The 15,633-nt window shown below is 58.0% G+C and overlaps 1 protein-coding gene across 2 annotated transcripts; it reads left to right on the forward strand.

Annotated features, from left to right (window-relative positions):
• Positions 1–4,369: 4,369 nt before the first annotated feature.
• Positions 4,370–15,301, forward strand: EPHX3 (epoxide hydrolase 3). 2 transcript variants are annotated; one of them, XM_074980091.1, is made up of 8 exons: positions 4,370–4,415; positions 5,775–6,036; positions 7,296–7,381; positions 7,923–8,098; positions 8,729–8,857; positions 9,289–9,392; positions 11,367–11,515; positions 12,245–15,301. In XM_074980091.1, the coding sequence occupies exons 2-8, from the start codon at positions 5,791–5,793 to the stop codon at positions 12,462–12,464; spliced, it is 1,110 nt and encodes a 369-aa protein (XP_074836192.1). In that variant the 5' UTR covers positions 4,370–4,415; positions 5,775–5,790; the 3' UTR covers positions 12,465–15,301. The 2 variants fall into 2 exon arrangements, with proteins under 2 accessions (XP_074836192.1, XP_074836193.1); XM_074980092.1 differs by lacking the exon at positions 4,370–4,415 and adding an exon at positions 4,454–4,517.
• Positions 15,302–15,633: the final 332 nt, after the last annotated feature.

The raw sequence follows: 15,633 nt of genomic DNA on the forward strand, positions 1-15,633 counted from the left end.
GAGCACAAGGGGCAGACATGGGGCAGTGGTGTACACATACCCCCACCCTCCCCAGGAGCTGCTGCCAGTGGGGGGAGGGGTCCAGGTAAGTGTCCCTGGCCCTGCTGATTTCAGTGGCAGCACCCCCACAGAGCAAAGCCTTGTCCATCCTCTTGAGCCCTCTGACTCCGCCCCAGAGCCTGACTCTTCATCCCCTCCTGCACCAAAATTCCTTCCCAGAACCTGCACCCATGTCACATCCCGGAGCCTGCATCCAAATCTCTTTCCCAGTCCAGAACCTGCAAACTCCCTCCCAGAGCCAGCGCCCCGCCCCCTCTTGTCTCCAATATCCTGCCCAGACCAGAGCCTGAACTCACCAACCGAACTCCCTCCCTGGGCCTGCAGCCATCCCTCACCCAGAGTTCCAGAGTCTTAGACAGATGGGGGAGGGACCCAAATTCTGGGCACCACCAAACTTTTGTGCCTGATTACATGAGCCTCAACATTTGACGGATGGAGTGTTACTTCTGTTTTCCCTTTTATTTGATGCTGTTTCAGGGGACTGTGGGCCCTGATAATGCAACTTTCACCAGAGATGAGTCCCCTTAAGAACATAAGAATGGCCATTACTGGGTCAGACCAAAGGTCCATCTAGCCCAGCATCCCATCTGTCAACAGTGTCAGGTGCCCCAGAGGGGGTGGACCAAAGATAATGATCAAGCAACTTGTCTCCTGCCATCCACCTCTAGCCTCTGACAAACAGAGGCCAGGACACCATTCCTACCCCCTGGCTAATAGCCTTTTATGGACCTAATCTCCAAGAATTTATCTAGCTCTTTGAGCTCTCTTATAGTCCTGGCCTTCACCGCCTCTGGCAAGGAATTCCGCAGGTTGACTGTGCACTGTGTGAAAAAACTTTTTATTAGTTTTAAACATGCTACCCATTAACTTAATTTGAAAACAACAAGAAGTCCTGTGGTGCCTTATAGGTTAATAGATATTTTGGTGCATAAGCTTTCGTGGATCTGATGAAGCAGGTAACATAGGACGGCTTGTTGTTTTTGAAGATACAGACTAACTCGGCTTCCTCTCTGATAACTTAATTTGGTGTCCTCTAGTTCTTAAATTATGGGAACAAGTAAATAACTTTTCTTTATTCACCCTCTCCACACCGCTCATGATTTTATGTACCTCTATCATATCTCCCCCCAACCCCGAGTCGCCTCTTTTCTAAACCGAACAGTCCCAGTCTCTTTCACCTCTCCTCATATGAGACCCATTGCAAACCCCTCATCATTTTAGTTGCCCTTTTCTGAACCTTTTCTAATGCCAAAATATCTTTTTTGAGGGTCAAAAGCGGATGTAAAGGATAGGTTGATACGAAACTGTTCAAAATAGTGAAGATGAAAGCAGACTCTGAAGCACTTCAAAGAAAAATCTCACCACACTCAGTGATTGGGCACCTCACTGCTTACCCCTTTCTCTAGATCATTTATGAATAAGTTGAATAGGATGAGTCCTAGGACTTGGGGAACACCACTCCTTACCCATCTCCATTCAGAAAATCTACTATTTAATCCTACCCTTTGTTTCCCACCTTTTAACCAGTTCTCAATCCATGAAAGGATCGTCCCTCTTATCCCATGACAACCTAATTTACACAAGAGCCTTTGGCAAGGGACTTTGTCAAAGGCTTTCTGGAAATCTAAGAATACTATATCTATGGGATCCCCCTTGTCTGCATGTTTGTTAACCCCTTCAAAGAATTCTAATAGATTAGTAAAACATGATTTCCCTTTACAGATAACCATGTTGACTTTTGCCCAACAAATTACGTTCTACATGTCTGACAATCTTATTCTTTGCTATTGTTTCAACTAATTTGCCCGGTGCTGACAGTACCCTTGGTATAGCACTCTATCCAGACAAAGGCCATGACCTGCTGAGCCTGGACACTCTCTCTGCTTCCAAGCACTGTGCTGCATAGCCCAGCGTAAATACCATGTGGCCAACCTGGGTGGTAGTTGGTATTTGCCATTGTTGGGAGTATTTAATTGCTTCCCCATAAGGTTCAAGGAGTCTAAACTTCCACTGAAATTACCCATAGCACATTAGAAGATTATATGTATTTTTTGTCCCCACTTAAATACTTAGGTAGCCATCAGATACTTACAGCAGAACCAGAAATCAAACCCCATATCATGTCCGTTCTGTGGTTTCAGCTATCAAAAGCCCTTTGGAGCTGCTTTCCCTACCTTACCACCCACACTTCTTGCCTGTGAGCTCAGCTGCACTTTGGCTACGTCTGCCTGCAACTGCTTGCATAGCACTCCCTTGTCTCAGCTGAGGTCCTGCTGAGAGGACAGGGGCCTGGACTTGATGGCCTCGCAAGGTCCCTTCCAGTTCTGTGAGATATGTGTACAATATGGGCTTTCTGTGTGATGATTACAGGATCGCTGGGGGGATGGGTAGCTCAGTAAGGTCTCTGGCTCCATCAGGGAGATATGAACCTCCCCGGAAAAGGTCTACCTTGCTTAACAGTTATCAAGCTGACTATGAGCATTTTGCCTAAGTTCACTTTCTGACTTGGGCATCATTTTCCTAGCAACCCCACTATCCCTGACCATTTCTCAAAGCCTTAATATTCCTTCAGCCACAAAGACCCAGCTCCTGGATTCAGGGGATGATGAGTGAATCACAGAATTCCTTTAAAAATAAAAAGGAAGTTTGTCAAGTGATTGCATATGTCCATTTTACATTTAGCATGTGAACACAGTGGGCACCGATCTGGACATGTTACCCACAGAGGTATCAGTCCGGCTCTAGTGCCTTCCTGTGCCACGTGCTTACACTGTTATAAGGGGCACTGTCAGCCCTGTGTCCTCTCAGTTCCTTTGTACCCCATGACAGCTGCTGAACAGCTCTTGCTTCAGCAACGTGTTAGTGGTTTTTCTTCAACTCTGTTTATTGGTCTTTGTTTTATTAGTCATGTAAATAGCATTAGTGTAGATCGTTAGAGCCCTGTCTCTTAGCACAGAGGGGCTCCCTTCACCCCTGAGCCTGGGTATGTCTGTACCCCCAGCTTCAATCCCTGCAACTCCTGCAGCAAGTCTCCACCTGTCTGAAGGGACTTGGAGAGGCTCACATCTGAGTGTGTTGTTGAACTTGGCAGGGCTTTACGCCTCGCACAAAGACAGACCAGGAGGCTAGGTGAAGGGCCCCGCCACCTCATCTCCCTGCACCCAATCCAGACTCTGGTACTGGCACTGACATGTGAGATGTGGGCTTGGGGGACTATGCATCCACATCCTTTCTATACTGGGGGCCCAGAACTGGATGCAATACTCCGGATGTGGCCTCATCAGTACCAAATAGAGGGGAATAATAACTTCTCCAGATCTGCTGGAAATGCTCCTCCTCGTGCACCCCAATATGCCATTAGCCTTCTTGGCTACACAGGCACACTGTTGACTTGTTTGCAGCCTCTCATCCACTGTAATCCCCAGGTCCTTTTTTGCTGCACTGCTACTTAGCCAGTTGGTCCCCAGCCTGTAACAGTGCTTGGGATTCTTCTGTCCCAAGTGCAGGACTTGTACTTGATGAACCGCAACAGATTTAATTTGGTCCAGTCTTCCAATTTACCTAGGTCAGTCTGGACCCTATCCCTGCCCTTGCCCATTGCTGCAGAGCTCAGCTCCACCTCCAGTCCCAAGTGCTCTGTGGGGCTGACTTTGTGGGAAGAGTCTGTCCCTGTGCTTGGCACAGTAAGGGATGCTAATGTCTCCGCCCTCTGGACTATGGAGCATGTAGGGTCCAGAAGAGCAAGCCCCAACCCAGGCTTCCTGGCTAGCCAGACAGGGCTCTGGCAGCCTCATAGGGAATGAAGGGTGGGGAAGGTCAGTCCTACCATGGGGATGGGCAACTGGAGACCAAGAAGACAGAGACCGGCCCCGGATGCAGTCAACCAACAGCAGGGGTGGAGCGAGAACCCAGGCGTCCTAGCCGCCAGCCCCGCCCCCATCCCAGAGTTGGGCAGAGCCGCAGGCATTGCTCTAGGTACGCGGCTACTTTCCGGTGCTCGGCGCTGCGCAGAAGGAGGGTGGGGCTCTGCCTGGGGGCGGGAGCTAAGCGCCACCTGCCAGGCCTGGCGGTGAACCATGTGACTCAAAGGGCTGGGGGTGAAGCGGCCCAGGCTCAGTAAGCGCTCCGGGTGCCTGGCCAATGGCCATCGGGCCCACCTCTCCCCACGTGTCCCTGGTGAGGGCGGAGCTGAGAGCGCGGGTCCCGCCCCCTCGCCTTCTCATTGGCTCCCCTCCGCAGAGCTGCCCTATGCCCACTGACTGCGCCCTGCATGGCCGGCTGGCCAATCAGTGACCGGGATGGGGTCGGGGCGTACACGGGAGTCGGAAGGGTGCGAACTGGGCCGATGAGCGCAGGTAGGGCGGGGGGAGGAGCTGTGGGGTGCAGGCTCGGAGGGGATTGGGAGCGTTTCCCGGGCAGCTGGTCCTGGGATCTGGGATCTGGGATGCAGGGTCCAGGTTCGTAGGCGGCTGCGGCTGGGGGAGCGGGGTTCAGAGGGGGCTGCGGCTGGGGGAGCGGGGTTCAGTGGGGGCTGGGGTTGGGGGAGCGGGGTTCAGAGGGGGCTGGGCTTGGGGGGAGCGGGGTTCAGAGGGGGCTGCGGCGGGGGGAGCGGGGTTCAGAGGGGGCTGGGCTTGGGGGGAGCGGGGTTCAGACGGGCCTGGAGCTGTGGATGAGCTCATGGTCTCTGCTGTAGATAGCCTGGCAAAGGAGTTGGACGAAGAGGCTGGTCTGCAGCCAGCCTTAGACTGGATTGGAGCAGGGCTCAGATAAAGTTGAAGGGTGGCCAAGCGGAAGGGAGGCTGTGGTCGCTGAGTGGGACCAGGGGTTTATTGCAGGGAAGGATGTGGGAGAGAACAGCCCCCAACTCAGCTACAATCTGGCCAGAGGAGCCAAGCCTTTTGGGAGGGGGAGCCAAGAGTTAAGTGTGGGGAGAGTGTGGCAAGCAGAGACCCTAAATGCTGTAATGGTGGAGCAGGTGGCTGGTGAAGCAGGCAGATACCCGGCATCAGGTGGTGTCAGACGGGAGGTTGGCTGTAGAAACAAACACCCCCACCTGTTCTGTGCAGTGCTCCCTACCCAGCTGGGGATCAGGCTAGGTGAGAAGGACCCTTCTGGCTGAAGTAGCAAGATCTTGGTCACTATTTTAAACTCTCACTGAAGTTTCCAAACCTGGCAGGGAGTCCAAGGCTGGGGCCTGGTCCAGGTGATGGCAGGAGTGGCCTGAAGGTTGCTGTGCTGTTGGGGGTCCCTGCATGTGTTCTTCCCGCTCCAGGATGGAACCGAGGCAGGGCTCAGCTCTGCCCAGCCAGGCCTGGTGTGTGGATGTCTGTTGTACTGCACAGAAGGCACCAGCTTTGCTTTTCTCCATCACAGCAGGGCTGTGGGCACCACTCACTCAGCTTCTCCAGCTCTGGAAGAGCCGTCCTAGTAGTCACAGTGCCCCAAGGCCTGTAATGCCGTAAGGGTGGGAGTGGGGTCGCATGCAGGCTGTCTTGGGCTGGGGACTGGGGGCAGGGCAGGGGGGGCTGGGGTCCCTCTTGGACTGGAGGACCAGAGCACCATGTGCATTGAAGAGCCCCTCCCCCAGGCCCTGTGACAGCAGGAGGCAGTGTACTGAGTCCTGGTGAGCACACCTGGGGGACATGAGAAGAGGCCCAGGCTATGCTGGCTCTCCCATGTTACCCCCCAACCCACTTGGCCTGTTCCCCTTGCAGTGTGGGGCCAGAGGAGATGGCTCTCTCTCTCTACCGCTTGCTGTTGGTCCCCACCCGCCTGCTGCTGAAGCTCTCCAAGCTCCTGTACTGGCTGGCTGTGCGTAGTGCCTCCTACCTGGCAGGGGCTGCCCACTGCCTGTGGGTACCATGGCTGGTGCTGACCCAGGGGCCCTGCCAGGCCTTCCACTGGAGAGTGCGGGACATGCCACCACCGTGCCTTATCGACGCCTCCTATGGGGAGCACCGCTACCTGCAGCTCAAGGTGCTCTGGGGCATGGTTGGGGGAATGGGCAGGTCATTGGAGCTGGGTGAACCTCCTGGACATGGCACCTGCAGCTCAGAGTCCTGGGGGGCCCAGGACTAAATCACCATAGCAGCCCCCAGCCACAAGTAGCCATATTTGTGCTTAACTGGGTATCAGTTCCCTTCACCTCCAGCCTTTTAGGCACAGGCAGCCCTTCCTTTGCCATGCAGGTAGCAACTGGCGTACCCAACCCCTGTGATGCATCCCCCTGTAGTGTTCAGCCGTGTGGGTTAACGATCAGCATGCCCAGCCCCCGTGACACGTCCCACCTTAGTGTTTAGCACCGTTCCACTGAACATGGAGACTCACGAGGCCAGTCCAGCTGGGATGGTGCAGTGCTGTGGCTGACACCCCAGGGCTGAGCTCTTTTCTGGGGAGAACTCTCGTAAGGTGCGTCGAAGAGAGAGAGTGAAGAGCTACCAAGGGAGGATGCTGAAAACGGGGAGGTAACACAAGCCAAACACACAATATGCTGCTTGGAGACTGTGTCCCTCGAGTGTTGCTGGACACACGTGTCTGGATGCCTGCCCCAACCCTCTCTGGCAGCATTTCCAAGCCACCGGGTTTTCAAGCTGTCCTCCTGAGTGCAGGCCCAGGGACTGCTCCTGGTTTTTTTCTGCATTCTCAAAGCTCACTCCCTCTGTTCAAGCCCCAGGGCTTTGCTTTCCCTCCCTGCTCCTTTCCCATTGACTCCATGTGTAAATGGGGCTTCCCTGAGGCTGGTGCACAATGCTGCTGCTCCGCAGCCGACAGCCCAGTACCTTTCTGTCTGACCTGGAATTTGGCTGTCCATAGGCAGGTGTTATCCCCCATGGGCAGTGTGTACGTGCCCCCAGCAGTGAATCTGAGGGGTGAGGTGATGGCGCCTTTCAGTGGAGCCCTCCCGTGATGTCGTGCCTGGGAGAATTGTAGGAAAGTGGTGTGTTCCCTGCAGTGAGTTTGTCAGGGCTGTTGGGACAGTTGGTTTCAGTCAAGTTCTGCCAGCCTCCTGCCCAGCTGTCCCCATGGGTCTGGCTAACAGAAGAGCTGTGTGTCAGGGCAGGCGGGTGCAGGTGCTGTAGAGCAGGTCAGTGCCTGAGATGGGATGAATCAAGTGATGCCAGCTGCTAAGTCCAGCTGTCCCACTGGTCGGGGGAGGCACGGGAGGTGCCATGATGCAGCTGACCCCTGGGTGACTGGTCGTGAACGTTCCCTCCTACCCCTCCCTGTCTCCGCAGGGCTCAGGGCTGCGTTTGCACTATGTCACAGCTGGCCAGGAGGAGGCGCAGCTCATGCTGTGCCTGCATGGATTCCCCCAGAACTGGTAGGTCTCCAGCTGCTTCCCTGGGCCTGTGAGGGGCTGCATTATCCCTCGTGCTTGTTCCAGGGCTGGCCGAGGAGCAGGCTGGGTCGGGGTCCCATTGTGCTGGCTGCAAGGCGCTGAGAGCGTGCGGGTGAAGGGGCAGAACACGCCAGCGATGACAGGTTGCACAGAGGGCTGCGTCCCTGAGGTAGGGCCCGCACAGCAAGTCTGAATTCTCTCCCCAGAGAGCTGGGGCCTGGGGGGCACAGAATGGGCACCTGAGAATGGTGCCACTGACTCGCTCCATATCCCTCCTGCAACGCCTGTTCCCTCCTGTGCAGCACTGGGGGTGGGGTGAACTGGGGTGGGGCTCTGGCTCTCACAGTTCAGCTTCCTGTGCTCTGTCCCATCCCTGGGCAGCACCTGCCAGATAGTCACAGCAGGGATGGAGGGTTAGGGAGCAGCTAGGGATGGCTCCAAGGTTTAGCTAGCTGGGACTCTCCCCCTCACTGGGCAGGGTATACTCAGGGCACTGCCAGCTCAGGACTGTGTGCGTTGGCAGGTTTGCCTGGCGGTACCAGCTGCAGGAGTTCAAGCGGCAGTTCCGGGTGGTGGCGCTGGACTTGCGGGGCTATGGGGGCTCGGATGCCCCGTGTGGGAAGCAGCACTATGGCATGGAGGCCCTGCTGGAGGATGTGCACGGTGTCATCCAGGCACTGGGCAGCAAGGACCAGAGAGGTAAGGAATGGCTGCTGGGCTCTGCTTTGACTGGGGAGAGTACAAGCTACAGGGGAACCGGCCCTTCTGCTGGCGGGTGAGAAGCTCTCTGGTCAGGCTGTTCCAGGGCCTCTCCTCCTGCACTCTCTTGACATGGTCACAGAGAAGTTGTGGGGACCCCTAGCCTGAGCTGCTCCCCAGATTTGGCAGAGAGGCTCTCCACACCCTTACAACAGCAACCCCCGTGCACCACCACAGTTGGCTGGGGTGTTGAAGCCTGGGCTGTGCCCCTCACCCCAAAGCTTAGTACCTCCCTGGCTGGGTGCCAGGTAGCAGCAAGCAGGCAGAGCTGTGCTCTGCTGAGTCGGGCAGTTGCAGTATGGGATGAGAACTCAATGGAGGAGGAGCAGGTGCATCGTTTGATGTCCTGGCCCAGCCTCTCCCTTGCTTGGCTTCTGTCTGGGTTGTGCCAGTCTGACGTCCAGCCCAGGTGGGGAGCCGGGAGCAATGGGGGAATCTTGGCAGGGTGGGTTTGCCTTAGTGCGGGGAGGCAGTGGGCTGCAGCAGGACGTTGGGAAGGCCTGGAGTGCCCTGAGAGTGGAAGTTCACCTTTGTCGTGACGGTTGGTCTGCTGGGCTGTGTCTGCTGCAGGCTTTACCAAGTGCATCCTGGTGGGGCATGACTGGGGTGGCTCCATCGCGTGGGAGTTCACTATTACTTACCCTGCCATGGTGGAGAAGCTGATTATCCTGAACGCCACCCACTCTGCCATTATTCAAGGTGAGGCTCTGACCTGCAGAGCTGCTGACCCTCCCCCACACCCCAAGTATCTGCAGCAGGTCCAGCATGGAGGAGGCTGGTTCTTGCAGTGCAGTCGGCTTCGACACCAACCAGCAGCAGGGAGGTCCCAACTGGGTGACAGCAGCGTTGGGTGCTGTGTGGAGGCTAAGGGCTGTGGGGTCTCTGCATTGTGGCTGGGGCTCTCACCCCAACGCAGGGGCTGCAGGCTCCCCAGGCACCAGGCCAGCCCTAGCAGGCCCTGAAATGATGTCTCTGGCAGGTGGCCTGAGTCAGGCTGATCTTCAAATGGGGGGCGGGGAGATGCTGGCTCCTGCTCCTCTTGGGAGCCCTGGGTGTTCCCAGGGGACTTGGGAAGGACGGCCCTCTACCCTCAGCACACCTGTGTCCGCTTTGCCGCCCACCTGCTGCAGAGTACATGGCCTGCCACCCCTCCCAGCTGCTGCGCTCCAGCTACATGTTCGCATTCCAGCTGCAGAGACTGCCTGAGCTGCTCCTGTCTTTGGGTGACTTCCAGGTGAGAGTGGGAAGCTGGGGTGTGGCCAGGGAGTGGGGCAGACTAAGGCTTGGCCTAGCTTATCTTAGCTAGAATACCAAATACGACCATGTATAGAACTTCCCCTTTACCCTCTCTGAGCTCTGGCTGCAGCCACCTCTGGGGTGGTACCTGATAACCACCAGCTATGGTAGAATCTCATCTCCCATTCTCTTTGTCTATGCCCCTTGGCCCTGTGAGTCAGAGGGATAGGGTGGCTCTGTAAACAGGAAGCAGCCATGCTAATGTCAGATCATCCCCTTCCTAATGGCTGCAGTAATAAACTTCTGGTTAATTACATGGTGGCATGGAGAACAGAGATGACAGGGAGTAGTGAGGAGAGGCAGGAGGTACATGATGGATAAAGGTTGTTTGTATTCTAGGCTTTGGAAGTGGGGACACGCCAGCCCCATATGACATGGGGGGATGCTGGGAACTAGTAATGCTCCTATAGGGCATGAGGTAGGGCAGCCCAGGAAGGAGCGGGGGGACAGAAGCGTCAATTAGCAGCTATTATCCTAACCTGTGATGGGGGCTGCAAGGGGCATGGCCTTCCAAGGATGGGGCCACAGGCTGTGCTGCGGGGGCGCAGGGGGTCTGGGATGGGAGGTGCCCTTGGCCCTTGGGCACTGAGTGTTGGAACTGCTGCAGGAGCAGCTAATGAACAATCCAGCCAGCTCAGGTTGGAAGAGAGCTGAGCCCTTTGGAGACAGGTGGGAGGGTCAAAGCTAGCAAAGGAAATAGCCACTCACTGCTGCTGGGTCTGGGAAGCCTGACCTTAGCGAGGCTCAGCTGGGCACCGGATGGCTCTCTGGGTAGTGAGTTACTCATCTATGACCAGCACCAAAGGCAGCAGCTCCAGTCCTGCTGCAGGGCTTTAGTATGGCTCTGTCAGAGCCTGGAGGCAGGAGAGGGGATTGGGTTCTTACCCCTTCCTCTGTAGCATCTGGTCCTAGCCCCTGTCAGAGTGGGGATTCGGCTACGTGGGCTGCATTGCTGAGGCAGGTTGGCAATGGCCACAGTCCTCCCACAGCCCTTCCCGGCTGGCCCAGTCCTGCCCTGGAGGCAGGAGCTCCTCAGTGTAATTCTCTCCATCCCCTTGGGTGGCTGCGGCCCTGCCTCTGCTCACAGACAAGATGTTTCTTAGGGTCCCTCATTGTGCTGGGCCTCTCCCTGGGGTGGGGGTGCTTGCGTGACTGTTGGGGTGCCTCAGTCCCCCCATGCATGAGCCAGTGGGCCCCGCCGGGGAGGTCACCCTTGTTTGATTATAGGATGTGGGGATCCCAGGGCAGTGCTTGTGCAGGGCCAGCTGAGCCCCTCCCTGGTGCAGCAGCTGGGCCTGTGTACCAGAAGGTTGTTCTAGGGCAGCACATTTCCAGCTTCCCCCCACTTCCCTCCCCACAACAAAAAATGACCAGGACAGGGCCTGAAGCCTCCAGGGGCTGGAACTGAAGCCAGGGCCCCAGCCACAGGCAGGGGGCTGGAACCTGAACCCAACTGCCCAGCTCTGAAGTCCTTTGGCTTTGGCCCCAGACCCAGCCAGGCTAATGTCATCTCCAGCACCCCCATGAAAATGGGGGTCATGGCCCACAAGCTGAGAACTCTTCTAGGGGCCCGCTGCAGGCTGAGAAGAGGGGGCAGCAAAGCTGGTGAGTGCCCCACGTGTGCCAGAGCCACGCAGGGTCAGTTGGGGGTTGGGGGAAGCCCCCATGTGCCAGGCCCTTGATGCTTGGTGGAGCCCCTGCTGTGGGTGGGGCTAAGATTTGGGGCATGACAGGAGCCAGGCCCTAGCCCCTTTGGCTTGCCTGCCTCTGGATCTCAGCCATCCCTGCAGGGGAATTAGGCTGCCTGGCTCTGGATGGGGGATGATGGCCTGTCTGTCGGGAAGAATCCCCCTGGCTCCCCTGGCCCTGGATCTGAGCTCTCGCTGACCCCAGTTGTGTCTGTCCTGCGCAGCTGTTGAAGGAGACTTTGGCGGGCAGAAGGGCAGGAACCCAGAGCCCCGAGCGGCGCCTGACAACCCAGGAGCTGGAGGCCTACATATTCGGCTTCTCCAAACCTGGAGCACTGACACCACCCCTCAATTACTACAGGAACATCTTCAGGTAGGGCCCCTGCGGCACACGGAGCCCAGTTAGGTGCCTCTCTGATGCTGGGGAGCTAGGTGGAGTGCGGGCACCAGGGGCTGCTGCAGCCCCACAAGCAGCCCTGCAGGGAACGAGTAGAGGGCTGGTGGGTGGCCCTGAGGCAAGCGGGGCTGGCACAGGGCTGTAGGGTCCTATTCCACCTGGCGCTGTGCTCATCCTGCCCAGAGCTCTGTGTCCCAGCACCAAGTCTGTGGTGCCGTGGCCCCTGGCCGAGCCTGCTGTTGCCAGGGGTAACTCTGGCCATATTGACGCTACAGGTGTAGGTCAGCTTCCTGCCACCACAGATTCATATCAATGCCACCATCCTGTTGGGCACATGCAGCCTTACCAGGGTGCTGCCACCACCTTTGGTGGGACAGGGCAGGGACTGAGTGCTCCCTCTGCCAGCTGTCAGCCTCCTCCCAACCCAGCACTCAGCTCCCCACCAGGACTGCGGCTGCCCACTGGGATGCTGCACCCAGAGCCCAGGCAGCTGCCAGGCTCCTAAAGGAGAGCCAGGTGCTGGGCGTCCATGGACAGCAGGTCTGGAGCCTCACACCCACCCCTGGGCAACAGCCCACAGACCTGACCAGGCATGTCCCCAGCTGTGCCACTGCAGTCAGCTGAGCACCTCCTGCGCGCTCTCCTGTCATCCCTGCACTGCCCTGTGTCCTTGCCAAGAGGCACCTCTTTTCCTCTCCCCTGCAGCAGGAGCCCCATGGCATGCGAGGACGTGCTGGTGCCCACGCTGGTGATCTGGGGGGAGAATGATAGGTACCTGGAGGCCGGGATGATCCCCTTCCTGGAACAGTACGTGCGCAAGCGCTGCCGTGTAGAGCTCATCCCTGAGGCCGGTCACTTTGTCCAGGAGGACCAGCCCCACAAGGTCAATCAGCTGATTTGGAGCTTCCTGCAGGAGAGTGACTGAGCTGGAAGGGTACCAGGCCTGGGCCTCCAGCCTGGGATGTGGCACCACAGGGACCCAATCCTGTCAGGGACGGTGGTAGGTCCTGCTGAGAGGACGAGGGCCTGGACTTGATGACCTCGCAAGGTCCCTTCCAGTTCTATGAGAGATGTGTCCAATACGGGCTTTCCGTGTGATGATTACGGGATCAGTGGGGGGAGAGGTGCCCATGGGCCCCAGGGCTGCGAGTTCAGCCCTTGTGGAGGCCCTTTAGGGATCTGGGACAAATACATTTAAAAAAAAAAAAGTTTGCTAGGGATGATGGTGGTAGGTCCTGCTGCAAGGGCTGGGGACTGGACTTGATGACCTCTGAAGGTGCCTTCTGGTTGTATGAGCTAGGTGTGCCAAAGGTGCTGGGGAGGAAGGGCTGTGGGTTGGGCCTCCTGTGATCTTTGAAGCGGCAGTCAGCAGTGTGAGAAGTGCTGAGTCGAGCACGCCTCAAACACAGCCTGATTCAGCTCAGTTCTGCCCTATGGTGATGCCTGGAGAAGAACAGGGTTTCTGCCTCCTGTTTACAGCCAGGAGCTTCTCTCTGTACCTGGCAGGCCTGACTTCCTAGGCACTATGGCTGTGCACATGCTGATGGGCTGTTGTGCCCTGAGGAGGAGCTGCTGGTGTCTTGCAGCATTCTTGTTACACTGCCCCATTTCGGGCTCTAGCTGCTGGGGCCTTACGTCTGTCATTCCTGGCCGGGGGGAGCCCTGCTCAGTGCCTGGGGCGGATTTCACTGCAGTGCTGCCGGGATGGGGAGGGAGCACAGCGGGGCCTGGGGCAAATGGCTGTTTCCTGCTGTGGCTCACTCACACTTACCATTCCCCTAATTCGCTGTGCTTGTGGCTGGAACCCAGGGATTGTCTGCTCCCAGGGCACGGGTCAGTGTCGGGGTGTGCATGCCTCAGGGAGCTGGGGCTGGCTGGGCCAGGAAGAGGCAGCAGCCCAGCTTACAGCCAGCAACTTTAGGCAGAGTGGTAAAGCTGTGCCTGCCTCTCCTGTGTGGGTCACCAGCCCCCCAGACTGCCCCACACACCAGCCTCAGCCACAGGAGGGGGCAGCAGGTCCAGAGCTGGGGGGCTGCTGCTTTCTGCTCTTCAGTAAAATGGCTCACTTTGGCTTTTCCGTGAGCTGCCACGCGGAGCTCCCCTGCCCCAGGTCCTGGGCTGGGCTCTCTACAGGGGCAGGCATGCCTGGGTTTTGGAGGGAGGGAAGGCTCCTTATCCTTCTTGCACAGAGTGGGGACAGGGCTCACCCAAGGCCCTCCAGAATCTGTGGCAGAGTGAATCCAGTGGCCTGGCCCAGCCTCCCTGTTGAGAGACCGGGGCTAGAAACAGACCTCATCAAGGGAGGCCTGGCCTGGCCTGCACTCTCCCCAGCACAGCCACATCCCTCTGCCCCCAGCTCCCTGCTGCTGGGGGCTCTTCTTTCCTATCAACTCCTCTGAGGCTGCCAGCAGGCAGGGCCAGCACTAGCAGCCTCCCCCCAAAGAGGCTGCGCTGTTGTGTGACAGCCCAGCAGGGGCTAGGCTAAAACCCAGGGCACATGGCTCCGAGGCCAAGGCCTTAACCACAGACTTCCAGTGCCTTCTCCCAGACTCCTGCCTTTGCTAGCAGGGATGGCCACTGTCTGCTGATGGCGCAGGCCAGGCACAGCTGGTTATGGAGCACCCAGTACCCAAAGCAGTTGGGCTCTCTGGATTCAGCCCTGTGCTCCAGACCCCTCCACCTGGTGCTCACCAGCCTTGGCTCCTGGCATGCACTGGGCTACAGAACTGATCCAAGGTGAGCTTGTGGCCTAGCCCACATGAAGACCTATGGCAGCCCAGCCTTGGGGTGGGTTGGGAGCAGTGGACTGGCCCTGTTGCTGCAGGGGCTGATGTGGTGCCATGTCTCCTCCTTGGGGTAACTAGAGGGCTGGGGAGGAATTCAGCAGGTTGGTGGCAGACAGGCTGGAGCAGAAGGGCCACTCACAGTTCATCTCCCAGCCCAGTTCACATGCAGGAGGTGGCAGGAAGGTGAGAGCTACCTCTGGGGAATGGGGGGTCCTGCGGCTGGGCTGGGCAGTGCCTCTGCTCTCCTGTCTTGGGCTAAACCCTCCGAGCACTGCTTGGGGAGTGCCCTGCTGGAACCGCAGCTCAGCCCCCTGCCAGGGTTCCCTACTCCCAGCAGATGGTGGCAGCCCAAGTGCAGCTGGCTCCGCTCAGCCCAGCCCCTGGTGTTGATGGGCTCAGCTACCCTCTACCCTGCATGGACTGGTGCGGGCAGCAGGGGAGTGCAGCTGCTGGGGAAGCTGGAACAGGGCAACCCCAATGCAGGCACGGATTGCATGGGCCTCAGCACGGCCACCCAGGCAGTCAGCTGCTCTCAGACTTGGTGTGATACAGCCAGGGGCCAGTGACCCACACCCCAGGCAATCCTGGGAAGCAGCCAGCCTGGGATGGATCAAGGGCAGGGGGCTTAGCTGGACAGCCAGGTGGCAAGGCAGCCACAGCAGTGGCCCAGCACAGGCTCCCAGGAACCCCCATTAGAACAAGTCTGTCCCAGTTGCTCAGGGTGCTTGTGCTGAGCGTTGGTTAACATGGGGCACTCTCCCACCTGGGTGGAGGAACCCAGCTTGGCTCTGCCGTGGCCTTTCCCCCGCTGGAGTCAGAGGAGAGGGCTGAGGCACGAAAGGCCCAGCGGGGTTGAACAGTGGAGGGAAGGTGGTAGTGGCCCAGGCAAGGGGGCAACACAGGCAATGTGTGGGGCAGGCAGCAGTGTTTCCCCACAGGTTGTAGGGAAGAATCTTGCCCCCCAGCCCCCCCACCAGGAAAGAAGCTCAGGCAGCCAGCAGGTGACACCTCCTGTCCCATGGGGCACCAGCCTCTCGGCACTTGCTCTCAGACCCTGGGGAGGAGGGCCTATGCGCCCCCAGCTTGCTTCCCACAGCCAAGCTGGAGCAATGCATGCTGGGAGCTGTGCACTGCAGGCTGGAGCTTTGGTCACCCCCTCATGCTGTGGTCTAGCCTGGCAGGGGTGGGGAGGAATAGGGCAGAGCTGACCTGGTCAGTATTCAGGCCAATGAGGGGAGGGAAGCCAAGCCTGCCTGGGCTCAGCTCTGGCAGGGCTATCCCCTCCTCCCCTGGTGTCGGCACTCACCC

This window comes from Carettochelys insculpta, chromosome 29 (assembly GCF_033958435.1).
Source record: "Carettochelys insculpta isolate YL-2023 chromosome 29, ASM3395843v1, whole genome shotgun sequence".
NCBI lineage: Eukaryota > Metazoa > Chordata > Testudines > Carettochelyidae > Carettochelys > Carettochelys insculpta.

What these genes read in the sequence shown, in the direction of transcription:
- EPHX3 (XM_074980091.1), top strand. Translation starts at nt 5,791, where the DNA reads ATGGCTCTCTCTCTCTACCGCTTGCTGTTGGTCCCCACCCGCCTGCTG. An exon ending in ACCGCTACCTGCAGCTCAAG is followed by an intron (nt 6,037 to 7,295) that starts GTGCTCTGGGGC and finishes CTGTCTCCGCAG; the next exon opens with GGCTCAGGGCTGCGTTTGCA. An exon ending in TACTACAGGAACATCTTCAG is followed by an intron (nt 11,516 to 12,244) that starts GTAGGGCCCCTG and finishes TCTCCCCTGCAG; the next exon opens with CAGGAGCCCCATGGCATGCG.